We start from the raw sequence: 27,688 nt of genomic DNA on the forward strand, positions 1-27,688 counted from the left end.
ACTAGTTTCCAGTTTTCTACCTGAGTGGTGTCAACCAAGTCCGAAGGGACATGGAGGGGAATTCCTTGAACAAGGTACATATTGTGCTGACCATTGGAGAAGAAGGCAGATGAGGCTCGCAGTCATTAGGAAAGGATACTGGGACCGCCAGTGAAGGCTGACCAATCAGCTTGAGTGGAAATCCAGTGTAGTAAGGAGGACCTGCTATATTTTCATTGAAATTTACCTGAACAAGGAAGGCGTATATGTGAGAGCTTTCTTGAAGTCCAATAAATAAACAATAGCTCTGGAAAGGGTTCATGCAATTAATTTTGAGTAGACCCTCTGTCCCTTTGATGCAGTGGCGAGGCATCATATTATAATGCCAGGGTTTCACATCTGATTACTGAATCCATACAAAGAGGACTTGACTGGGAGAGAGGGGAACAAATAGCCACTGACCTACTATTTTGTTTGAGGCTGAGTTTGTGGGATCCTTAACCAAAAGAGCACCCTCTGATACCAACAAGGGGCTAGCTCCAGGCATAATGACTGGGCATGTGTAAAACTAGCATGCATAAGACAAATGTGGGGTATATTCAGGCATGCAAAGGTAGCATTGTATATGTGTACTCAATACACTTTTGGATGAAAGCGGGCATAAATGCATGCCTCCTGCCATGTGGTATTGACCTGTGCACTGACCCTTGTCTCCATATAACTAAGGGATGGGGAATGAAGGGGTCAATGGCGGCTATAACAGAAATTAGATGGCTGCAGAGCACTGGGGCAGAAAATAGAGAGAAAAATAATTTTAGTAGAGACTGTCTCTACTCCCTATCTGTACTTCTGGGTGTTTCCTTAGAGTTTCAGATTCAAAGTAAGAGTACAGTAATAACACAACTAAGTCATAAAAATACTATTAGTTTATTTGAACTTTGCAACAGGATTACTATTAAAGATGTGTTAGCCAGCCTCCAGTCAAAAAGGTACTAACAAGAATGCTATGGTTTCTTACTTACTTAGATGCCAGCAATCAGTAATCTGGGACGATAACCTATCACCTCGCCTCCCAGTTACTCTCATAGTTCCCCAAGGGTCTATCCTTGGCCCTCTGCTAGTCTCACTTTTCACTAACAACCTACATACTGCCACCACACAAGCATCTCTTATACAGTATGCAGATAACTCTACTTTCATCTGCTCTGCCCCCACTCTACCAGAGCTACAACAAATCACACAAGAATGATTCTCCTCCGTAGAAAGCTGGCTATCCAATGCTCAGCTCCTACTCAACCCAAGTAAGACAAAACTTCTCCTGTTCCAACCTTCCAAAGCCACCCAAAACATCCCCCACTTTAACATTCTTGCCAAAGACAATACCATCATCTCTCCATCAGAACACACAAAATTACTCGGTGTGGAAATAGACAACAAACTTAGATTTGACACCCACATATCTCTCACAACAAAAAAAGTTCACAAGAAACTTGGTGCATTATATTGAAGCTGCCAATTCCTAACCAAGGTGGCTAGAATCTCCATAGCCAATTCCCAGCTAATCTCCACCCTACTCTATGCATCCCCATACTTACCAACCTTAGACAGACAGACCTACACAAGCTGGATGCTTGTTACAACAAAACTGCTAAATTTGCCACTGGAACCTCCTACCACAGCCATCATTGTATCTCCCTTAAAGAACTAAACTGGCTAGAACTCCCACAACTCCTTCACTTTAATCAACTCACCCTCGCTCATAAACTTATTAACCACCCCATAATATCCCTTCCCTTCAAACCCTTCTCCAACCCTATCACTCCACTAGGCCCCTAAGATCAACCAACAAAAATCAACTCACTGTTATCAAACCCAAAAACTCAGCAGGAGAATCCATATTTTCATGTACCATATCTAAACTTTGGAACAATCTTCCACTGTCTGTAACTACTCTACCTTCCAGCAGCCTTTTCAAGACTGCATTCAAATTCAACTTAACTTTGCACTGGCTTTGTCCTTGTTCTAATCCAGACTAACACCCTCCTTACCCCCCCCCCCACCTAGACTCTTAACCCAACTATACAACTGCCAGTACTAACCACAGTCAGAATTAGCTAGTTGTCTGTACATACTTTAAAATCTTGTCTGACAACTTTGTTACTAATATTATAAATGACAAGAAACTATCTTAACTTGCAACATTTACTGTATATACTGTTGATAATCAATATTGTGTTATTGTATTAAAGCCAACAACCTGTAATGTTTACTATTGCTGCAACTTTGTATCTCTATTTATTATGTACATGATGTGGAGCTTTTCTCCCCGGGCATCCACTGAAAAGGACCTGCGTCCAGTCGGAATTTCCCAGTAAACAAATGTAAATAAATAAAATAAATAAATAAATAGAATAATTGCACATACCATTCAATTTTATTTGGAAGTACAAAACTTTATCTCACCATAAATTCATTACAAATGTTTCAGCACATAAGTTTTGTATGAAAAAGGAGACTTTACTTACAGAAAAAAAAGCATTTGAGCAATGGAATGAGTTACAGTCACTAAATGCCAAGCATAAGAGGTATCTGTAGAAAAAAAATGATGTCTTTTAGAGAAATTTTTTTGGGTGAGATCCAATAAAGCTCTTTGCCTTTTAGCTCCTCAGTGCCCAGGTGATGTGGTTCTGTTGTATTTCGTAGTATTTTGTTCCATTTATAGCATCTGACAGTTGATAGGAATAACTGCCAGGAATAAGCCAGTGTAAGTGATGGAATGATTATAATTTCGACATAGTTACTCATGTGATTACATGAGAAATAGTACAAAAAATCAGAGAATTGAAATACCATGCATCACTGAGACACTGGAGTTCTAATATGTTCTTCAGTAAACAGAATGTAACAACATGGGTTTACAGTATTTTTTTTTAAATATTGTGTAAGCTTATTAAGGTCACATAAGTACAACAGAAAAGTTTAGTATTAAATCTTTATATTCAATTATTGATATAATTTACACTTTTAAAACACATTTTGCTATCTAGAAACAAAACTGGCCCTTTTTTCTTGTGCCAACGTATTTTTTTTTTTTAATGTATCCCTTCAGAGCCAAGCCAGAATTTTACTCTAACTGTATTCACTTGGTCCATTTATGCTGCGATCATGCCGGACAGGGGCTCTGGGTCAAGTGAGAGCCATACAACTCATTTGTTCCTATCCAGGAACCCCCACAAGCTCATCTACTTGTGGCAGGTATTGGGTGGTAGGGAGTGGATCAGCTTAGCTGGTCCTGTGGAGTGGCCCATAATTTTCCCTGGTAGAGTACCCCCATTCCCTTAGCCGTCTCTTCTGAGCTCCACAATTATTTCCCTTTGAGGGGTCCCCTCTCCTCCCAATATGACTTGCACATTTCAGTGTGGGCTCGATAGACCTGGATTTGATAGACCTGAGCTCCACAGTGTCGACACTCAGTTCTCTTGCTAGGTGTCACCCAAGTGGAGAGCCAAAGCTGCATCCCTCCCCCAGGGAGGGGTGAGCCATCACCATCTGCTCACCCATATCCCCCCCCCCTGCCAGTTCCTACATGTGCTCAAGCTGCTGTTTGAACTTGAGTCATCTGCAGTGTAGTCAGGGCTTTGTTCCTCTATGCCACAGCGTGGCTACTTCCACACCAGAGAAAAATGTTTTCTCTAGCATTGTTTTCTTACATTTAAATATGAATTTTACCTACTAACTTATACATCACCATTCCAGTGATTAAGACAAATAAAAACTTTATATGTTATGGTGATAAAAATAAAAATAAATTAAATGACATTGTCACTATGTCTTTCTCCATAATAGGAGAGGCATATCTTTAGAAGTAGATTTGTACTTTTATGTTATTATTTCTTTCAAGCACAAGTTTTTTTCTTCATTTGAAATAACTTACATTCTACAGCATATACAAATATACACATACCTAGATATACACATATATACACATACATACATACATGGGGAAGAAGAGAGGAGGGGGAAGAGGTATAACTGTGTTTGTTTTAAATACCTATAAAAATATATAGAAGTATTACTTCACTAGAAATTATTGCATTGATAATGGATCTGTTTGGATAAGGTAAACTGGTATCACAGAAACTGTTCCGCTGTCACATATAATATATTATCTGTGTTATTTACATCTAGTTTTAATGGCAGAAACCAGAATATCAGACAGAGGTATTAAAAAGAAAGCTTAGCATCCCAATGGTTAGACAGGATAGTTTTTAGTACTGAGATTTGCAGTTCTCCATGCATATCAAATAGACCTGGAACAGACATTACAAAGGTTTCAGAGATTTTCAGCCATGAAGCATCCCTTCCACTGTTTTCTTCATCTGTGTATAATGTCTTGCATCTTCAAATGCCATCTGTTACACCAGCTATTTGTTGGAATCCAGCCATCAGCTGCAGTGACAGTGACGGTACCTGCTGCTGCTACAGACGTTTCTGGATTGAAGAACAGTGCAGCTCTTCTTCCTTAGATATTCATTAGTAAAGTCAAATATGTAACAGCACTGGCTGCATGCCAGGAGACCAACTTTTACAGTCCAAGTGTTTCAGATCACTTTGCTTTGGGGCCTGCCCCCGAACTACAGGAAGTCGAAATCCATTCCTGGCAATGCTGCTGAGAAAAACGCAAGTTCTTCAAGCAGTTTTATTTTTTTGCAGTAAATATTGCGAGTAACCAAGAAGCATGTGATCACTTAGCCCATGCTGCATGTTATAATAAAGGCACATATTCTCAGCAGAAAAGCATTTAATAGTAATTGTCACTGCACTCCTTAAGAAATCTCTTTATTTGTGGTATACTGCTCCAAAAATATCTTCATGATACCTTTTCTGGATCTGTAATAAAAAAAATGAAAATGTTTATTTTACAGTGGTCCTGGCTAGAATTTTAACTACAGGCCTTGCCACAAAAGCACCAGCCACCTTGGATGTTATCCTTATAATCTTAACAAAAGCTTTAAGTGACTGGGTGCTGATATCAAATGATTCCCATGTATATCTCCTGACATGTAACAACTACTGCAGTTTTTGATATTAGATTATCACACACACATGAAGCGAAAACTACAGATTTTCATTGAATTTGATAGGCATACACACAGTGGAGACCCACTAAAGGAATATAAATGAACCAGCTGCTGGATAATAAAACAATAATAATAATAATCTGTGACTCAGTCCATCAGTTTGTGTTCCATACTGTACTTTATGTATTAACTAAAATCCAAGGGAAAGTGCTAGCTCAGTGGACTTCGCTTCCAGAATATGGGCCCCCAGATGGTAACATATTAAAACATCTATAGCGCACTGATGCTGAATGAAGCATTTTATGGGTATGAAGTTCATATCCATGCATATTCTGTTCAATGCATGATTAGTACATTGCATTTCACAACACTGGTTCTAGCATCACAAAACAAATTTGTTATGGGTGACCAAAACTCACTTATACAACACATTACATTGTCACGCTGCAGTGATGGAGTGTAATGGGTTGTACCATACTAGAGCTAGGATGTCACAGAGGGCATTTAATTGGAAAGCTGTTAAGGTTTCTCTAAAGCATATCTATGGCAGTTTGATGTTATGATGTACCTATGTCTAACTGTTGTTCTAGCCAAGTAAAATGACACATGCATGTAATTTCCTGGTGGACTGAGTAGATCAGCTGGCAGGTAGGTTTTAGAAAAATGTTTCAATAGAGGCTAGATATCAATGGTTGATAGTAACTACGTCTCTGAATCCATAGGCTGTGATTACAGGCAGTGTCAACAAGAGCTACTTCTGCCTAACTCTCACAGACCAGGAAGTATAAGAGTCCTTGCTTAAAAATTCTGCTTCAAAGTTTCTTTATGGCTTTAAAGGGGTAGAACACAGAACAAAGTCTCTTCTGAAATATTCCTACTGTTCAGCAGGCATGCTGTAGAGAGTGGATAGCCTGGAGGCCTGGTGTAGTCCTTACAGTGCCTAACAAGAGTAGGCAATAAGATGAAATAATAATAAAAGGGAGTGGGACAGTGCAATATGAACAAAGGATGTGTGAGTGAATCAAACACTCAGAGTTTCTTTTTGACATAACAGGCAAGTGCAAGTAGGGATGTCCTACAATGGTGCATAGCAACCAAGACATAAGTTAGCCATCTACCTGACAGTGAAAAAAGCGGACAGGTTGCTCTGGAGCAAGCTATTCATATGATTGCTTTATGCAATATTTTAATTGATGCAGTTCATAAAAAGGAAACAGTGGAAGAGTAGTTCTCTACATACAGTGCTTGCAATAGCAGAACAAAGGGCGATGAAGAGTCCTGAGATGAAGCTGGGTTGTAAAAAAGAAGAGAAAATGTTGGTGGCAAGATATTCAGGAGTATAAATGCAAAACTAGAAGAATATATGCCAGCTATAAACAAGGGGTCACAGGAATTCCAGAAAGTGCTGAACAATCATTTTCGGGCACTCCTGGAGACAGAAAGGGAAAACAAGCACATGAAACAAGAACAGAAGAGCTCTAGGATAAAAATGGAATGCTAGAAGAGAAGCCAATTGAGTTGAGGATCAGACGGTTGCAAAATAAGATCTTACACTTTGTTAACATATTGTAGATACTGGGGGGCATGCAGATTGTCAACTCTTTTTAAAACCAAGTTTGTAAAACAGACTAGTATTCAGGAACACAAGCTGAAGATTTTGACAACTCATATATTGGGTCCTTTATTGAACCAGGAGATAAATAGGTTTCCATGACTCATACTGGTAGCTTGACTCCTTTAAACTGAAGAAGCAAATATTAACTAAATCGTGGTGACTAGGAAAACAACGTAAAATTGAGAATGCCAGAATATGGGTTGACCAGGGCTACTTAGTATCTACTAGAAGCAACACCAGTAACTCTATGCCTGTAATGGGGGTCACTGTCATACTTCTTAACATCTTAGCACAAAACATCTGGACAAACCATAAAATAATGAGGAGACAACGGTCTAAAAATTAGGGACAGTTTTCAAATGCTGCTCTTATAAACTTATAAAGTTGCTAGAATAATGGGATTTGCATTAGCATGTGTTTTATAAAGGATATGAAGTCTGAAACTGAAATCTGTGTCATTATGTAGTGACTTCAGTCCTCTGTGATTTGCCAGAAAACCATAAATTTTATGAGGAACAGATCAAATATATGAAGCAAAAATCTGGACAGTTGAGAGGTATATATATATATATATATATATATATATATATATATATATATATATATATATATATATATATATATATATATATATATATATATATCCCTCAGAGAATTATTAGACTTTTTTGAAAAAAGGTGTCTCCGAAGGGGGTGCAGGATTATCAGGTGACCTGGACAGCAGCCAGTGTGAATTGAAGACAGGATCCCAAACAACAGCTTCTGAAAGCATAAAAACTGTGATTGACTAGGAAGAAGCAAGTGAATCAATTCCCATTGTTTAGACAAGGAATGAAACAAAGGAAGAAGTCAGCTTTATTGATGAATTCAAGCTTAGCAGTTCACAGTTTTTCTGAAGACGCGAACAGGAGTGAAACAAGAGATGGTATAATAAGTAAACCAAGAGAAGTATATCATAATTATGGTGCTAAAGACGTAAGGTATGTCATTAATTTACAGCGCTCACTTAATGTTGGGTGACTGATGGACAAGGCGACTTTGAATATTATGGGGTAAAAGTAACGCCTATAGAAGGAATTGATAATTCGCAAAGTACTCACTATACTTATTAAAAAAGTCCATTTGATCCAGAAAAGAATTGTGGAGTCATTATACAGTATTCAATTACAAGGGCAATGGGGGAATGCTTAAAATGTGTGGACTCTTATATGATGGATATTTTATATATATAACAGGGTGGTAAGAATGTGCTGTAAAGTTAATGAGTTGGACATTGCTTTAAATGAAAACTAAAGAAGTATTTGTGTTTATATGGTCACTGTTTATGCTGTGAAGTCTAATCCCTGAAACAAAAAGGCTATAAGTACTGCAAATATAACATACAAATAAAGAAGCCATTAATATGAAGACTGAAAAAGATAATGTCTACCAATATAAGAAAAATGATTCATGATTTTCTGTCAAATGCTTTTTCTCCAATTGACAGCACATAAAAAAATTTCAAATAATCACTGAAAGTTACTTTAAGTGAATAAATCAATATTTTTTGCAAAGGTCAAGTCCCCCTGCATCCCCCATATGGGAAGAGAGCACCCCAACTTACATATACCCACTCCACGGTTGCACAACAGTGGAGAAAGGACAGTGTCTGACATTCACTGAAAGTAGCAGCTAGCAATAATTATTTACACTGCTGTTAATCAGACAAACAGAATTTCAAATATCTGCATGCTCCCTGGGAAACATACCATGTCATCTAAGTCATGTGTTCATTGGTTAATCATACTGTGCCATCTAAGTTATGTGTTTATTGGTTACCATGTCATCTTAAGTTATGTGCTCATTGGTTAAACACACCATGTCATCTAAGTTGTGTTCATTGGTTAAACATACCATGTCATCTAAGTTATGTGTTCATTGGTTAAACATACCGTGTCATCTAAGTTATGTGTTCATTCGTTAAACATACCGTGTCATCTAAGTTATGTGTTCATTGATTAAACGTACCGTGTCATCTAAGTTATGTGTTCATTGTTGAATGGATAGAAGATAAGTGAAATGTGCAGGAGCTATTATCTGTGGAGGGATGGCAGGAATTATACAGGGAGATTAAATAAATAATGTAGAATGTATTGAATGCAGTAAGAAGAAGATGGTTCAAATCTATTTGTGGACAGTGGCTGAGGTTAAAAGGTGAAGTGGTTTGTCTGCTTGAGGGGGAGAGTGAACAATGTAGGCAAGATGAGAAAAGAATTACAGTACTGTTTTGAGTGTAATATACAGTTTCCAGAACATATTTTATAAAAGGATATAAGGGATAGAAAGAAAAACATCTAAGCAGAATTTTAGCTATTTTCAGAGATATTACAGGAAGTCTGGAATAGCATATGGAGATGCAATCATAGAAGCCAAGGATTTTTAAACCATACAGATAACTTTTAGACAGGTGAAATCCGAGCAGCTAATCTGACAATCCTATCACAGTATAAATAACTCAGATTGTTGAAACCCAAACACTTAGCAAATCACCTGGTTCCAGCAGAAGTCAGATAGAGAAATTAGGGGGAGGATCATATTTTATAGAACTGAGTACAATTAATAAGCAACACACTATTTAAAACAGTGGTCCCCCCCCATCATAGAAAGAAGCTCTAATTTATATCATTCTTAAGGAGGGAAAAGATCCTATGCTGACATCTTGCTGACACTTCCCAGCCAGTTTATGTATTGAATCATGACTATAACATGTTCTTTATTTCATAAGCATGTTAAGTGGGTAAGGTCACTGGCTACAAGTGCCCTTCCTCAGGAGTGATCTGGGAAAACTGTCTGTTAAAGTGACTTGCTCAGAGTCACACAGCAAACTAATGGTGAGAGAAAGAATCAAGCTGTGCACTCTGGGTACAGAAAGCAGCTCATTCGATATCTATGACTGTGTTTGCAAAGAGGACTGTGAACGTTATCCTAGGACTGAGTCACATCGATCAGTGTGGGTTTGTTAGGGGACGGCAGATATACAGTAACACCCTAAATACAGAGATATTCATAGAGGATGCACAAGTGAGGAAGAAAGCTCTATTAATTTTATGCTTAAATGCTGAAAAAGAATCTGATAAAGTGGAGTGGCTGTTCATATCTGAAGCTAAAGAGAGGACAGATTTTCCGAGGGGATGTAGAAAATTATTGAATGAGTTTTATAAAGGGGTATTTGCAAGCAGTAAGATTTCAGCAATGCTATTAGAATATTTTCTACTAACAAGGGATATCCATCAGAGATGCCCATTTTCACCACTGCTTTTGGCAATTTGTTTGGAGCTGCTTGCAATATATCTTAGACAATCAGCACCATAATATTATATCGAGGGATCCTTCAAATTAAAATACTGTTGTTTACAAGTGATGCATTTTTAACACTGTCAGAACTGCAAAAGGAGCTTATTACTGTACTGGATAGATTTAGTAAAATTTCACATTGTAAAATTCATAGTACAAAAATAAAATACTACAATAACTGTAGTCCACTCTAGGGAATTAGAAGATTATGGATTTTTTGGGAAATGGGTGTTGTTAAAGCAGCTGAACAATTCAATGGTGTTTTGAAGGCAATATTACAATTTTTTTCTCAGAAATGGAAGTTCAGTTTAGAACTGAATGTGAGAGTTTAGATACTGAATATGCTTATTCTGCCTCAGATATTATATTCTGGGCAAATATCCCTGCTTCAGCTACAAAAATTTTATTTTTATAAGTTGTTTAAAACATTTAATACTGGAGTTTACTTGGCCCTGGGAAAGTTGTTATTAGATGGGACAAACTGATGTTTCCAAAGCAAATAGAAAGTTTGTGAGTCTCAGATTACATCTTTTACTTTTAGGCTATGCAAATGAGGATATATTATTTGCACGTATCTCTTCATGCAATTCATGTTGGAAATGGATGTGGACAGAAGCTTTGGAAGGTGAATGGAATTTAAATGTGATTTGGATGGACTTGGAATAGGTTATTAAAGGGCTCTTTATACTGAAATAGATGGACCTGCAAGTTAGGATGTGGTTTAGAAATAAACCTTACAGAAATTGGTTAACAAAGATTATACCATGAACCCCCCAAAACGTGCACGCTGATTGGCCAGCGTGCCCATTGTAAATCGAGTTATACTAATGGAAAAAGGTCCGGTCGCCCGGACTTTTTTCCATTAGTATAACTCGTTTTTTTAAAACACTGTCCTGCTATGTTAAATGGGTTTAAATGAGATCTCCGTTGCTTATTTTAAAGCTGTCTCGCTATGTTAAACCCATTTAACATAGCGAGACAGTGTTTTAAAAAAAAGCAACGGAGAAAGCAAGATCTCCGTTGCTTTTTTTTAGTGTTTCGCTATGTTAAATGAGTTTAACATAGCGAGACAGTTTTAAAATAAGCAACGGACATCTCCGTTGCTTATTTTAAAACTGTCTCACTATGTTAAACTCATTTAACATAGCGAACACTAAAAAGCAACGGAGATCTTGCTTTCTCCGTTGCTTTTGCTCAACTCTGATGTACTGCGCAGGCGCGCAGTACATCAGAACTGCCGGATGCCAGACATCTGCGGAAGGCAGCAAACAGGCATTATATTATGCCATTATTTAAGAAAAGTAATAGTTTCTTTTCTTAAATAATGTCATGTATAATAGCAATAACCCACTTCTGGGTGTGGGTAATGCTAAATTTACCCACGGTTGGCTTTGTTTAGTCCTCGGCTTTGCCCTCGGGACCAAACCACGCCAACCGTGGGTAAATTTAGCATTACCCACACCCAGGCGTGGGTTATTGCTATATAATATCAATAAGGCTACAGAATAAAAAAATCCAAATCACTAATCAAAATCAGGCTATCTGGATTGCAGTTATGGCTTTATCCTTCCATGTTAGAATGTCAGACTTATTACTCAAGTCTGACAGTAAAATATTTCAGTAGGGTACTTTTTACAATTAGTCACAAGAAAAATTAAAGTACAGGTTACAATGTAAGCGACAGAGTCAGAAAGTGAGCAGAACCTAGATATTTCCCTTCCTGTGTGAATAGCTAGGAGTACTAGTTATGCTGTTGCAGATTTAGTACTAATAAATGGTGCTAATAATTAGTCTGTAGTGCTCAAAGCAATAAGGGCTGGCAAAACTGTATACGGATAACAACTTACCTAACACTTAGTTGTATTTCAGCACCACAATAGACAATAGAAAACTGTGAAATCACTGCCTCCTACCGGACAGGGCACTGTAAATCATACCCAGGAGAATAACTCTTGTAATCTTACTAACTTGTGTATATCTTAGAATATGTTTGCCCTTCTGATATTATAGCATCATGTATTACATAGTGGAACAATATATAGACACACAGGACATAAACTTCTGAAGGATTTATGTAGTAAGGAATGAAATCAAGCACTGGTATGAGACATACCTTAAGCTGCATGAGGTATTCATCTGCCTGTTCCATGTTGAGTCCCAGCTTCTTAGCTACTATGCCTTTCAAAGTGTCAGCAACATCTTTTGCCATCCTCACATCCCCGCAGATGTAGATATGGCCTTCATTCTGATGAAGAATTGTATGCACTTCTGATGCCAATTGATTTCTGAGAATATCCTGAACGTAGGTCTAGAAGGGGAAACGTGATGAACTCCTGATTAGAAAAGTTTAACGTCTGATATATTTTTCCCTAAAAAAACACTAATAACTGTAAATGTTTTATCAAAAGCTTTTAAAAAGTATACTTGAGCTATAAAGGCATCACCTGTTCTTACAGATTTTACAGCTTTGAACATACAATCCATTACTATGACATCATTGCCTGCTGCCATGAAAATGATGCACACAGATACATTAATTCATTTTTCAGAAATGTGGCTTTGTATATAATTGATAGAGCTGTATTATTTGGTTGTTGACAGCAGATTTGCTTTAGTGGGGTATTTCAGCCTTCCTTTAATAAGTAGGACTGATCAAACTAACTTGTATAAAAGGTACAACAACACAGAAGTTAGATTTTGGCTTCCTGTGCTAGCAACTCATAGTCAAAAACAACTAAATTAAAGACAGGACAAAGATTCAGCAATCTGCTGTTTTAGCTATGAGGTTAGGGGAGAGGCAAAAGTAGGTGGAGAGAGATGTCTGTTGTAGTCCTTATCTTCCAGTGAAGGCCAAAGCTTTACATGCTCAACCTTACCTAATTGTCTAAAAGGGACATACACTCCGTTATTGGCATTATTCATTGTATGAATCTATCTTTGTCAAGGTACAGACAAAATAGTTACTTCAATGTTTCTTTGCAGTTGCTGCTGACAGCTCCAGAGTGAAAAAGTTGAGGTTTCTGTATGTTGGCTATTTTCTGAAGGATAACGCAGAGATGAATATGCTTTCACACACACACACACACACACACACACACACACACACACACACACACACACACACACACACACACACACACACACACACACACACACACACACATTTTAGATGTTTCCAGATTCCTGTGCAGCAAACGTATAAAACAAAGAATCAAATATTTTAAAAGTCTGCATATTTTATCTTTTTAGTTGCATTTTTAAATAAATAACTGTGAGTCATAATGACTTAGAATAATTAAGACAGAATGTAGCACACAGTGCATTTAAAAAGTAGGCTTGCTATGGATGTAAACACCTACAGTAACACTTGCCTTTGTGAAAACATTTTATGTATGCTGGTTTCAGTTTTTAGAATAGCACTGGTATACAGGGTAAGTCTGCCCTGATCCCAAAAGACTTGTTCTCGGTGTAAGTGACTTACTTTGGTGTAAGGCCTGTCTTTAAATAGGCTTACAGTGGGGATAGATTGAGAAAAAGTCTCAGACTAGATGACTCATCTGAGTGCAAGTTTTTGGAACCTGGACCATAAATGAACTAATTACTCTTTTGTGAACATTTTAAACTTTTTAAAAAGCCATCTTCAAAACTAGGCATACCTTTTGCATGTTGGGCTCTCTAGAATACGCTGTGTATATCTCTTTCATGATGCCTTTTTTTTTCATTAGCTGAGTTTCTTCTTTATAAATGTGGTCCACATTTGATTGTCGGCAACCAAACAATAACAAGAAGCCAGAAGCATTGACACCTGTGAGAAAATGATTCAGGGATTACTAAAGTAACTCTGAAGTATATCATAGACTTAAATATATCATAAAAGAGGTTTGTACTTATGTTAAGTGAAATCTTCACACAGACAATTAACACTACCTTTATGTTCCATTTCAAAAAGTCGCTGCTCCCAAAAACTTCGGAATGGAGCAATTCCAGTTCCAGGGCCAATCAAAATACATGGCTTAGCTGAATCTTTTGGTAAATGGAAGCCTTTTGCACTAATAAAGAATAAAAATAAATAAACAAAAAGGCTTTATGTATATTGAGGATGAAAGACATGAATATTCTTAATGCATTTACTACATAAGCATTTCATTTAAAAAAGGTGTTGCTAAATATTCTCTTACCTTCGTACAAAACAATGAACAATCTCATTGTTTTTTATTGAGTTTAGCCAGGTACTGCAGACTCCATGATGAAGTGGACCTTTCCCATCTAGTGACAAAAAAGTAGCTTTCATCAGCATACAAACTCCTTGTAATATAAAACTATTCATTGTTTCTTAAACCACCCTTACTGTAAGTAAAGATTCTGCAGTAATATATATATATATATATATATATATATATATAGAGAGAGAGAGAGAGAGAGAAGGCAAATGCAAATATTTATGCAGTAATCAGGATTTTGTGCAAAGTAAATCATCTGATTTCCCACGTTCTAGGCTGGTACACTGCTTACTTTCTCTCACTTTCTCCCTACCCTCTCTTTACCTTAGGTCCAGATTCTTTTTTATTATCAACAAGGTATGACTGAAACCAATATTTTATAGGAATGTTAAAACACACATGTATTTTACTTATCCTTAATGTATGTGTTTTTCAAAGATTATTATTATTATGTACTAAAAGCATGAATATAGTTTTGGAAATAAATCTCTGAATATTAGTAACAACTGCAACTGTAGTATTCCCTTCCAAATAAATACTTTATTGTTGTGTTAGTGCACGTTTGTGAGCAGTGCATCAGAATTGGATCCTAGATCCAGAGTATGAGTCAGGAACCTTAATAACCATGCCACTATAGTAAGGAGTAAATAAAGGTACATCAGCTGTATCTGTGCAGAAGAAGTGCCTCTGTGCCACATCTGTACCCCTTCTCTTTGCATCAGTGTGCATCTGTGTGCACCACTGTGCCATATATGTACCCCTCTCTGTGCATCACTGTGACACATCTGTACCCCTTCTCTGTGCATCACTGTCCCACATCTGTAACTCCTCTGTGTGCACCACTGTGCCATATCTGTACCCGTATCTGTGCATCACTGTGTCATATCTGTACCCATTCCCTGTGCATCACTTTGTCATATCTGTACCTCTTCTCTGTGTATCACTGGCCACATCTGTACCCCACTCTGTGCATATCTATATTCCTATGTCACTGCTAGCTGTCTTGGGTCTGTGCAGAAATAGATGGTCAGATATGAGTGCCTGATACTGTCTTTCTCTATTGGCCTTTGTATCATATTATGTATTGCACACTGATAGAACAGCCATCATGAAAGGTTTTGATATTTACATCAATGCCTCCCCTATAAAATGACAACCTCAAGATTCTATCCATAAGACGGAAAAGGTACAAATAAGTATTTGTCTCATCTTTAGGACTGTAAATGAAACTTGTGGGAATTAGGAATGTTATAAAAAGTGTAGATTTAAAGGCATTTCCTGCCTATGTTGAAACATGGGAAGGGCTCTATAGTATACTTTTTAAGTGCAGTGGATAATCTACTTGGTTTACGCATTATGTATGACAAATAAAATATTTAATTTCCAGCTTTAACTATATGTAAAATTAGGCACTAAAAATCAAAAATAATAAAAATTTGCAACAAGGGACATCACACGTAAGATACCATTCTGAACAAATATTTCCTTCAGATGTCTAACAAGGGTGATTACTTGTTAACGCTAAACAACAACATACTTGGTAGAGTTCTAATGAGTTTCCCATGAAAGGGTAAGTCATATATGGTTTGGTTACCTTGAGTTCTGTAGTTCACTACAGCAACTGTTAAATGGATTTCCCCAGGTGTCCTGTCTGGGGAAGAACTGATAGAGTAGTATCTGGGTTTCAGCTGTGGAAGTTGTGTCAGCAGAAATGTGGTAGGCATCTGGATGGATGGAAACTCCTCTAGGACTTCAAGAATTGTAGGGCTGTTGAAGGATTTCCACTCATTATAGTCTTTAGCATTCTAATAAAACAAAAATATATCATTATTGCAATGCAACACTGACTATTGAACTATTTCAAGTGAAGACACAGGAAGAATCTGCAAACAAAAATTTCCTTGGTTCTCTTATCCAGTTATGAAAATGCTTGTCTTTTATTGTTTTGAAATGATGCTCTGAGAATAAAATATACATGTGCAAAATCCTGGGCCTTTTTGAATGATCTGAGTCAAATAATTCAGTACAGAGAATTAAGTCTATGAGATGTTAAGGTCCTTCATTGTGCAGTCCTGGACTTCTTCCCTTCTTCTGTCTATTCTCACAAACTGAGTAACTCTAAACAAGCCACTTAAGCAGGTAATGCTCCTAGTTCAGCTCTGAAAAGAACCATTCATAACTATTAGGCTTAACTGGTCAACAGGTGACTAAACTAAACTAATCTAAAATAAAATCTATACATCCAATGAAACATTTCAAGGTTTGATTAGAAGGGAACAAGTTACACTGAATGTAATTATCTGTAGCTTTGCTTTCGAAAGGCTTAGTGAAGTGTGACTGATTCCATGTATAATTTATCGAGGTAATATTATTCATAAATATGAGGGAATTCTTTGCATTCATAAAACAATTACTATGGCTTTTAAGGGCATGCCAGAGATATGAATTACTAAAAGACTAAACAATAAACAAGTCATTATAAACAATTTATTTACTCTGTAGACCCCAAGAAATATAATCAGCTTCTTTTTTCAAGTGTGAGTTTGATTCAGTTATGAACTCTTGAAATGTTGCCTAGATAAAATCAAATGCTCATGAGCATAGTTAATTTCTTCTTAGTCAATCTGTAATTTGCAATTTTTTTTTTTGTGAATGATACTGAAAAAACAAACTAAACTAAATGCATTTAAACACTCCTGGGGCTTTAGCTTCCAGGTGGACTTGTACCAAAGATTAACAACTGGAGACCCAGGTCAAAATCTGTTTTAGGTGACAGTACCTGAATGTTATATCCCCATGGCACCTGAATGTCACAGCCCCTCACAATCACATCTGGTGGTACAATCCCTCCCCACGGATTCTTAATGATATAGCTTCTCTCAGTGATACCTGGTGGTACAAACCTTCCCCATGGCACCTGAAAGTTACAGCTCCTCCCATTGACACCTGAATGGTACAAACCCTCTCCACGACACCTGAATGTTATAGGTTTATAGGCTCATAGGTTAGTACTAGGCTATCGGCCCTAGGGCCCATACAAGCCTAGCCATAACAATTCCCTGGCTATTTCTTCCCACGGTATTTACTTCCCTGGCACCTGCATGGTCCTCTATGTGTCTCTGTCTTGCCATGTATACAAATTATTTTAGGTATGCCTGGGGGCCTGGAATGAACTTTGTTAGTGTCTGTATAACTGTTACATGAATATTAGATGACAAATATCATAATCTGATTCCTTCTGATTTGAGAAACTGTATTACGTCTCACCTGTGAAAGCTCTTCTAACGTCTTCTTCTCTGTGGTATCTGTTGCCAGCTGTGAGAGTTTTTTCAGCAGTTGCATAGTTGGTGGTGTAGTGATATCCACAAAATAAGTCAGTGCTTGTGTAAGTGTACATGCTGGTATGTTTTTGTTTTCAAGCCAGTGACCTATACATGTAGAAAAAAAGAAAGTATCACTAATGGGTGTAACATAATTAACTGAAAGTTTTGCAGAGTACAGTAATCACATTTTATCTACAGTATTATAAATTGATTAAAGCTGGGAAAAATAGTGCACAACAGACTGAAAGCACATTTTAAATACATGGCATCAGAGATAACCTGAAATAATTATTGCTGTGGCCTCATAATTAAACTTGTTTGTAAACCTTTGCTGTCACTTCATTAGTCACAAACACAAGAAATCTTCATTTAACACCACTTTGTTTTTTTTTCCTCACTTTTTCATTGGATGATCACTTTGCTCCATCATTTAGTTTGGCAGATTCACCTATGAAAAGATAAATTGTATCCCAGCTGCCCAGTCTCCTTTCTCCAACTCCTCATCCTATCCATTCAAAGGATGACCATTTCTAAAAATCTGTCATTCTTCAAGCCATTGCATCTCTACAGAAATATTCAAAGGAATGGCCTTATCTCTGGACTTCCACTTCAGCTTTTAGTCAGCATGACCACTTAAGTTTTAGTTATTTTGTAGAGCTCCATCCCATTACTACCTTCAGTTATACAGGTGGCAAATTATTTTGTGGTACTTTTGCATCATCACCACAAACAAGCAAACATCCCAAATTATAACTGCAGATACAGAGACATCACCACCTTCACCTCTATGGAATAAACCACAGATGAATCATAAATGAGCTCAATAAAGATTGACTCCACAAGGAACAGGGGAAAAGTAATGCCAGAATAAGGGCCCTTATTGTCTTTGAATATGTGCAAAAATGTCAGTATTCTCATAATATCATAGATTTCTGCTTAACAGATCGCACTTTGTTGTGACCCTATTAAATATAATATTTCAGCTATAGTGACCTATCAATAACATAATCATGCACGTATCACACCATGCTGTCGCCTCACAGCAAGAGGTTCTCTGGTTCGATTCTCGGCTGGGGTGCCTTCTGTGTGGAGTTTGCATGTTCTCCCTGTCATGGGTTTCCTCCGGGTACTCCGGTTTCCTCCCACATTCTAAAGACATGCTTCTGGAGCCTTTCTCCCTGGGCCTCCGCTGAAAACAGGATCTGTGGAACCTAGTCGGACTTTCCCGGTCAACAAATGTTAAATAAATAAAAATAAAATAAATGAATGCATTATCCAAATTAACTCTCCATTGTATAAGATATTTCACCCTAAGACATGCCATATACCCTAATATATATGCTAAGTACATGAGCTCACATATGCGATAACACATCACAAGGTATGCATGTATCAAACACAAGTGGACAGTTTAGAAAGGGAATCATATCACACACATTGATATGCGCACACATATGTGCAACAAGACATGTTCGCAATAGTGCAATTACTTCAGGTATCCAGTGTGAACTGGTGTGCACTGTGTTATTGTCCTAATATAGTGTTTCACTGATCCTGTGTGCACCCTCGATACTCTTCTGGTCTAGTAGCTAATAAAAGCACATGCAGTGTACTATTTGTATACTTCTGTCTATACTAGTATATCCCTAGCACTCAGCTGTCACATTCAGTGACCTATTGCATACTGCACACATTGTATCTGTGTGTGTTGTGCATGCACATCTATTTATCTTTCAGAGAGTGTGTGTGTGTGTGTGTGTGTGTGTGTGTGTGTGTGTGTGTGTGTGTGTGTGTGTGTGTATGTGCAAGTGCATGTGAATGTGTGCCTGTCTATGTTTGTGTGTGTATGAGCAAGCATGTATGAGTGTGTGTGTGTGTGTGTGTGTGTGTGTGTGTGTGTGTGTGTGTGTGTGTGTGTGTGTGTGTGTGCCTGCGTGTGTGTGTTTGTGTGTGTGTGCGTGCATGTGTGTGTGAGAGTGTGTGCATTTGAATGTGTGTGTGTGATTTGCAACTATGAAATACAATTTTTTAACCACCTTGCCTTCCAGAGTTGGGACAGTAAAAGAAACTGAATAGGTGATGTATCATTTATTTGATAAACTGGAATGTAGAACATAAAGAGATACAATTAAGGCTATTATTATAAGTGTTAAAACTGTTAAAACACTCCAAGAACTATGCATCACAGATAAAGGTTGGAATGAAATGATTTCAAGTTTAGACTACAGAGATACTATCTCATGTTCTCTTAAAATGTTATGAATGAGGACAAACATGTCATGAGTTTTTTCAGTTTTTGTACTGTAAACTTTGTAAAACCAAGCTTTGCTATTCAAAGCTTGACACAGTTAAGGTATGGAACAAATAATAGGGAGGGGGATAGCAAGATGGGCAAAGGAAGTGGAAGAGGAGGAAAGAAAAGGCCAAGTGGCTGGGAGAGAGACAAGTAGAAGGGAGATGCATAGTGCTGGAGACTGGATGGCAGCATTTAATGAACAGAGGTGCAGTGTACAAAAGAAAGGTCCACAATGGAAGAACAGTGGAGTACATGTATTTATTTATTGCAATTTATTTACCAAGACAATCCAACGAGGCAAGATAAGATGCCCTTTTTTGTGGATGCCTGAGGCCTACTATTTTCATTACTCTGTTTCCTTATTGTAGTCTATATTACGTATATCCTGACCACTCAGATCAAAACTCATAACAATTTAGATATTAAAGAGTAAAATAACACAGTAGATAATACAATAAATCAAGGCAATGAAAATGTTCTGTATACAGTGTGCAAATAAATGAATTTATCAGAGTACATACAATATAAAAATATACAAGACTGCAATTTGTCTTTTTAGAGCAGGAAGCACAGAGATTAGGGTAGAGTAGATAAAATTAGAAGGGAAAGGAGAGAAATAGTAAATAGAAGCAATGTCAATATGATACAATAGAGAGGAGAAAATAATAAATTCATTGTGGTTGTGTAGCAGGAAATTCCAATGGAGGGAGACAGATATAAGTACTTGAAGGGGGGGGGGGGTGTTTTCTGAAAATGTAAGAGAGTATGGTAGATGTTAGATTAGAAGGAGAGGAGGAGACTGTAAGCAAGTTGTGCAGAAACAGGACATCAGAAGAGTGAAATGGAATCATCTCACACACACACACACACACACACACACACACACACACACACACACACACACTGATATGTACACACGTGTGCAACAATACGTACTCAAAGTAGGAGCAGAAGAAAACAGAAAAAATAAATTAAATAGCAGATGAAGTATGGAAGATAGAGATAATTACATTGTTTGATGGAGGGACTAGACAGAGCAGTCATTTCAGTTTGATTGCACATAGTTAGGCTAGGAGTTAATAGTTGTGCATTAGCCTAACAACCACAATGGCCTTTTTAAGCCTAGCTATGCACCCCAAATGTATCCAGTAAGTTTAGGAACCTTAAGATTATTCTAAGGGGTATATGTAGGCTAGGGCTTGGGTGGCCAAGCATTTACAGGCTGCCTCTATCAATTAGGAACATAGGTACCAGACCAGGGGTGAATTACAGATTCCCCATTCACTTCTTTAAATTATGGTTGAATTGGGTTTCTGAAGAACTCTGCTTCACAGGGATGGGAAGTCTGTTCCAGAGAATGGGTAGTCTCTATGACACATACCTATCCCTCCAGCATATGTTATTTAAGTTGCAATCAATGCTGAATTCCTCTGATCGGGTAATTATGATATACAGAAGGTCAATCTGAGCAGACTATAAAGATGCCTTGTATGCCAGGCATAGATCACCCCTTGATAGTCTGTAGAAGACCAAGTACTGGAATAGGGCTTTGAGGCAATCTACATGGGACTTGTTGTTTATGCCCTGTATCCTTTTTGTCAGGAACCTCTGTGAATTTTCCATTTCTTGCATGTGCCTGGTCAGGTGCATACTGAGGTGATGCTGTACTCAATAACTGGTCTGATGAAGGTCAAATACATTGGAACAATTACTTCCTTGGACATAGATGCTATACTCTTGTTTGTAAGTTGTGCAGCACATAATGATTTTCATTTTATGGTAGACACATGTCGGTTGAAGGCCAGGTTACTGCCTACATGCACCCCCAAATGCCTAACTACTGGGCCTACTCTTAGGAGTCTGTAATCAATGAAGTAGTTTCCACAGCTAGCCAGCTTTCGAAAGGATACTATTATACATTTTTTGGCACTGAGTTTTACACTGTGGCTCTGGCACCAGTTGTTTGTTTGAGTCAGTCATTCTTGGAGGATATTAGTTTTTTGGAAGGGTTCTCTGATTGCACCTAGTATCATTTGCAAACTTGGTCAGTCAGGGGCCATTGATGGTGGCTTTAACTTCAGAGAAATTGATGGCAAAAATCAGTTGGACCTAGCACAAAGCCCTGAAGGACTCCTTTAAGTGACCAACCTCTTTGTGGAGGTGAACTCCCCTTTAGTAAATTCTTGGGTCTTAGCTGAGAGTCACCTGGTTATCCACTGGCTGGCATAGGGGTTTATATCTAATTCCTTTTTTTAAACAAGAAACATCTTTATTAAACCATCACTTATGACATAGGCAATCATACATTTATATAAATTAAAACAATCCACACTGACACAATCCTAGTTGCAAGCATTTTAGATCACAAACCATACTGACACTCCCAGTCGCAAACATTATATATACATCACTTATAATCTACCCAATCATTTTCAGTCAAACATTATATAGCTCATTTAAGTCCTGCCTTCTTTCAAACCTCATTATTACCCTGTATGTTCCCACAATTCCCATGTTTTCCTGTCTAGTTTGCTCGTACCCTTTTCTAAAGATCTCAATTCCAGTTGTTTTATCTCTGTTATTATATTCACTACTTCTAGTATAGCTGGTTTGAATGCTGATTTCCATTTTCTAGTAATTACTTTTTTGGCAGCTACCATAATTAGACACAGCAAGGCCTTACCATGTCTAAGCAATTCTGATCCTGTATCACAGCTCAGAAAAATCATCTCCCTCATCACACCAATCTGCCCATCCAGCATCCCCAACAGTGCAATTCGCAGGAAGTCCTTACAGTCTGCCAACTCAGTGCATTCCCAGAAAATATGTTCCCAATTACCTTTTTCTTCCTTGTCATACCTCCAACATTTGCTGTCTACTTGAGGAAAAATTCTGTGGAATCTACTTGGGGTATAAAAATATCTGTTTAAACATTTCAAAGCAAAAATCCTAAATCTTCTAGATTTTGTTGCACATTTGGGAAACATACATATATTCTCCCATTCTTTCTTTGTGAATTGCTTATCCAGCCTCTCTCTTCCCAATCTTTTCTAACCTCCTCTGATTGATTGTTATAGTTATCATACAATATTTTATATGCTGTACTAATTATTCCTTTTTTAATGACAGCTTTTGTTCCAGATTCTACTATAATATCTACCAGTGCTGGTCTTTTGTTTATGACCCCCTATTTCTTTCTGTTTATCTATACTCTGATATTGATCCTTGATAGGGAAGGCAGTCTCTAACCTGCAGTCCAAGTAAATTCTTAGCGTCTTACCATTCTATCATCTTTCCCTCTTTAGTTATTTACTCCAAATACTGGTGGTGCTGCTGTAGCATTGTCGCCTCACAGTAAGACGTTGTCCTGTTCGATTCTCAGCTAGAGCATCTTCTGTGTGGAGACATGCATGAATGGGCATACCTTCGTTGAAGGTTGTGCATCAGGGCAGGCAACTCGGCATGTAAAACTCTACTGCCAATCATTAGTGGACCGGAGTTCCGCTGTGGCGACCCCTAACCGCCGAAACCAGCTAAAAGCCGAAAGACACAACAACAACCTTGATTCCTTTGCCAGTTTTCTCCAATAAATTCCAGCCTCCTCTTGCCTATTGTCTATATTCCTAGTTGCAGTCACCCTATTGGCAGAATCTCATTTCTCCATTCTTGTATTGGCTTACTTCTTAGGAGAACTTTCTGCTACTTTATAGAAATAATATTCTGTATGATTATTGTTATTCTCCTTAAAGGCCTGCATCCAAAATCTGTTTCTCACCTTCTTTTTGAGCTTCCCCCCTGTTTCATCATCATCCCTTTCTACTTTGAATTATAGTTTTCTGCTTGTGCTATGCATAAGAACCTTAACTGTGTAGCTTAAAAATACCTTTTTTAATCAGGTAACCTCAATCTACCTTTTTCTACTGGAAGAATCAGCTTATCCGATTTGACTCTTACTATCTTCCCCTCCCAGATAAAGTCCTTCAACTCTTTATTAATTGCTATCCACAACTTCCCCTCTGGTTAATAAAAATATGTCTGACCTGTGTGTAACACTAATGGGACTAAAACATTTTAACTGCTTGTATGTTACTATCCATATCCATAAGACAAAACTTCCATTTTCTCAGTTTTTGTATTTTGTTTAGGCTCTTCCCACATATTCTTAGCTGCCACACCAGAATCATTTTTAATCCATATTCCTAAATACTTATTTTATCATGTCCCCATAAATATGGATACTGCTGAACCAATTCATATGTAGGTATATAATTTACTGCTATTGCCTTTGTTTTAGCTTCATTAATTTTGAATCCCGAAAAGATCTGAAACTGTCTCAAAATGTTCCACAACATGTCTCTTTCTGGTTTTGTCAGGTGTAAAATAACATCATCTGCAAATAGATTCAGCTTTTCTTGACTACCATACCAATTGTATCCCTGAATTTCCAATTCCCTTATTTTTTTTTTTTTTTGCCAATGGTTCTAAATATAATGCAGATAACAAGGAGGAAAAAGGACACCCATGCGTGGTTCCTCTGCCAAGCAGACATTATCAGAGAGGACCTCACCCACTTTAATTTTTGCCTCCGATCCCGCACATATCCTTCTAATCAACCTTATAATTTTTTTTAAGGAAATGAAAATGCTTCAGTTGCCTGATCACAAAGTCCCAGTTTATTCTGTCAAATGCTTTCTCTGCATCAAGATCCATCAACAGCAATGGTATTCTCTTACATTATGCTTCCCACTGGATCATCAATGTTCTGTTAATGTTGTCAAATGTTAGCCTCCCCTCCACAAAACCATATTTATCTGTCTCTATCAATTTTGGGCATTATTTATGCCATTCTTTTAGCCATTATAAACATGAACACTTTATAATCATGGTTTAGTTTTGAAATGGGCCTGTATGAAGCTGGATCTGATGGATCTTTACCCTCTTTAGGTAATACAGTTACCACTGCTTTCTTCCAGGATGTTGGTACTTCTCCTATTCTTAAAATACTGTTAAACAAAACCTTCCAGATCTTTAGCAGTTTTTCCCTCCTAACTTCCAAACTTCCACAGGCATACCATCTATTCCTGGGGACTTTCCTGTAAATTGGTTATACATCACAATTTTTATCTCATCTCCTCCTATCCTGTTAGTAATTGAGCCTCATCTACCTCTAACCTTGGTATATTTAATTCTTCCATAAACATTTCCATTTATATCTTTTCTTGATTTCCACATCTCTGCTTTATACAGACTTTCAAACAATTTCCAAAATATTTCTAATACCTCTATAGGATCTCTTGTTATCTTCCTTGTTATAGGTTCCTGATGCTTGGTTGCAGCCCTTTCTACTTTCTGTTCTCTGAGTTTTTGTGCTAAACGTTTTTTTGCTCTAGTGTTATTATCAAAAAGCAGTTGCTTAACAGCAATCATTCTAAACACGTGTATATTGTCGAGGTAATACCTTATTTTTTGCTTAGCATTCTGCAGTTGATCCTTTTCTTGTTCTGTGAGATTCCCCCTATTCTGTAATACTTTAACATTTGTCAGTCATTCTAAATAATCCTTGTTACTTCTTAATCATACCTCCTTTTCATTTACTTTCCCCCTATTTTTAAATTCCACCTTAATTTTATCCCACACCCTAGCTATATTTTCAGAAGTAATTTCTATTCTCTCAGATTGTTCCTGAATAATCTCCACTACCCATTCCATAAATTCCTCTCTTTTCAACAGATAGGTGGAAAAGTGCCAGTGTCTCATTTTTATTTCATTACCCCATGTTTTTATTTTAGTTACTATTAGGCATGATCGGAAATAGTTATTGGGTGCGTATCAAGACCTTCAATTAAATGCACATGTTCCTGTAAAATGTAAATTCTGTCTAGCCTAGTCCAGTTTTTATATCTTGGGGAATAATATGTAAATTCACTCCAAACTCCTATTACTGAATACACATCTTCCATGCCAAATGTTTTCATAAATTTCTTCAAAACTCTACCCTCCTTTGTTATACTTTCCCTTCTGGGCCCCATAGATGCATCTTCACTGCTGGAAATCAAATTCCAGTCCCAAATTACAAGTTATATTCCTTGCTGAAAACTGATTATTTCTCCCAGAACTTTCTTAAGCTCCATAATAGCAGTTTTAGGTGGAATATAAATACATGCCATTGTAATCCTCCTCCCTTGCCAGTAGCCCCTTAGCCTACAAATTTGCCATTATTATCTTTTTTTTATCCTGTTCTATCACTACTGGAACTCCTCTTGCAATTAATATAAGTAATCCCCTTTTCCTTTGTCTCAGATATTCTGCTGAATAATCATCCTCAAAACCTTTGTTTATCAAATTCACAAATTCAGTTCTTTCCAAGTGTGTCTCCTGTAGCATAGCTATATTCCCACCATTTATGTATAACACCTTTCTTGTTAAATGTCTAGTTCTGGCTTTTGTGTTACATGCACACACTGTTTGGCAGATTGAACTTTTATATAGTTGTTTCTTGTCATATCCATTTGAGCCTATGTCACATCTTACAAAACTTTTGGTTTTATTAAAAGCCCTCAAACAAAAAAATACACCGTAAAACCTATTAATTTAATACTAACACACAAAACTGGTTTACCATCACAATGCTGAGTTGCACATTTGTGATGGACGATGTGCAAAAGGATGTTTTCAATGGTTTGTATTAGCCAGCCAAAAGATGCCGAAGACACAAAACAGCGAATGCCAGTGTGCATTCACACATTTGTGAATTTGACATTCTGAGTGGAGATCGCACTACAGTGGGAATCGGGACTTGTATCCATTTCTTCATTGTAGTGCATCCTCAGAGTTTGTATATATAATTAGTGGGGGTTGGGGGGCACAGACTCCCATATTGGGGTGCAAGGGGGCTTGCCCCCCTGCAAAACATGTTTTGAATGACACCAGATGTTGAGGTAAGTTTGAAAAAATTTGATGCTCGTTCCTGTGATCATTCACTAATATAAATTTCGACAATGTTTTTCGAGCAAGTCATTACTCACACAAAATATTTTTGAAATTGTGATGGTAAACCCACAAAACTATATACATCTTCAAATATTGAAATTTTACCTTATAAGTCCCAAACTGACAGTCACTCTCACAAACTTGAGTTAACCTAAAATAAAGGTTGCCCATGTTAAGACGCATGGTGCAACCTCTGCTTACTTTAGTGCTAATTGGTTTTGTCTTATGTTTATAGCGCTCCCAGCTGGGAAACCCCTGAATGCTTTCAGAGAACATTATCTCCAAGCCAGTTTCTCTTCCCTCCCTAGCCAATCACCCCCCACCAGACTGTAACCAGTTTCTCTTTATCAGATTGTCTCCATGGAGGCATGAGAACTAGACAGCCAATTGTTCATTATCAGATTGTCTCCATGGAGATATGAGAACCAGACAGTCAATTTCTCTTTAATAAAGTTTCTACTTTTGAGAAGATAAATGGGCACAGATTTAATGTACTGGGCAAATTTTACTGTGATATGGAATGTATAATATATGCTTTAAAGTGTCCATGTGATATGTTCTATATAGGGGAAAGCAAGACGGCTTTCAAGTTGCATTTACAGGAACATGTTAGAGATATAAAAAAATGGGAAACTTGAAAGCCCTCTTGCGAAACATTTTTTTGCAATATCATAATGGCAGTCCAGAGGGACTGCAAGATACAATTTTAGAAAAAGTAGAAAAACAAAATATATTTGTGGAGATTAATAAAAAGCTTTTGTACAAAGAATCAGTTTTTATTTTGAAATATGGTAATTTAGGCCCTGTGGGGATCAATGTGGGATGTAGCTGGAAAGTTTTAATATAGTTTT

The 27,688-nt window shown here is 37.4% G+C and overlaps 1 protein-coding gene across 1 annotated transcript in view; it reads right to left on the minus strand.

Moving 5' to 3' along the window:
• Positions 1-2,394: 2,394 nt before the first annotated feature.
• Positions 2,395-27,688, minus strand: part of NOS2 (nitric oxide synthase 2) — an 86,263-nt gene continuing 60,969 nt past the window's right edge. Inside the window, exons 21-27 of the mRNA XM_044054651.1 lie at positions 17,496-17,656; positions 15,823-16,033; positions 14,187-14,274; positions 13,936-14,057; positions 13,665-13,813; positions 12,122-12,316; positions 2,395-4,869 (exon numbers count right to left, since the gene is read on the minus strand). Of these exons, the coding sequence (XP_043910586.1) occupies positions 4,819-4,869; positions 12,122-12,316; positions 13,665-13,813; positions 13,936-14,057; positions 14,187-14,274; positions 15,823-16,033; positions 17,496-17,656 (977 nt within the window). The 3' untranslated portion in view covers positions 2,395-4,818. The remainder of the gene's footprint in view (positions 4,870-12,121; positions 12,317-13,664; positions 13,814-13,935; positions 14,058-14,186; positions 14,275-15,822; positions 16,034-17,495; positions 17,657-27,688) is intronic.

Source organism: Protopterus annectens, chromosome 13.part0, assembly GCF_019279795.1.
Source record: "Protopterus annectens isolate FY-2018-M chromosome 13.part0, PAN1.0, whole genome shotgun sequence".
NCBI lineage: Eukaryota > Metazoa > Chordata > Ceratodontiformes > Protopteridae > Protopterus > Protopterus annectens.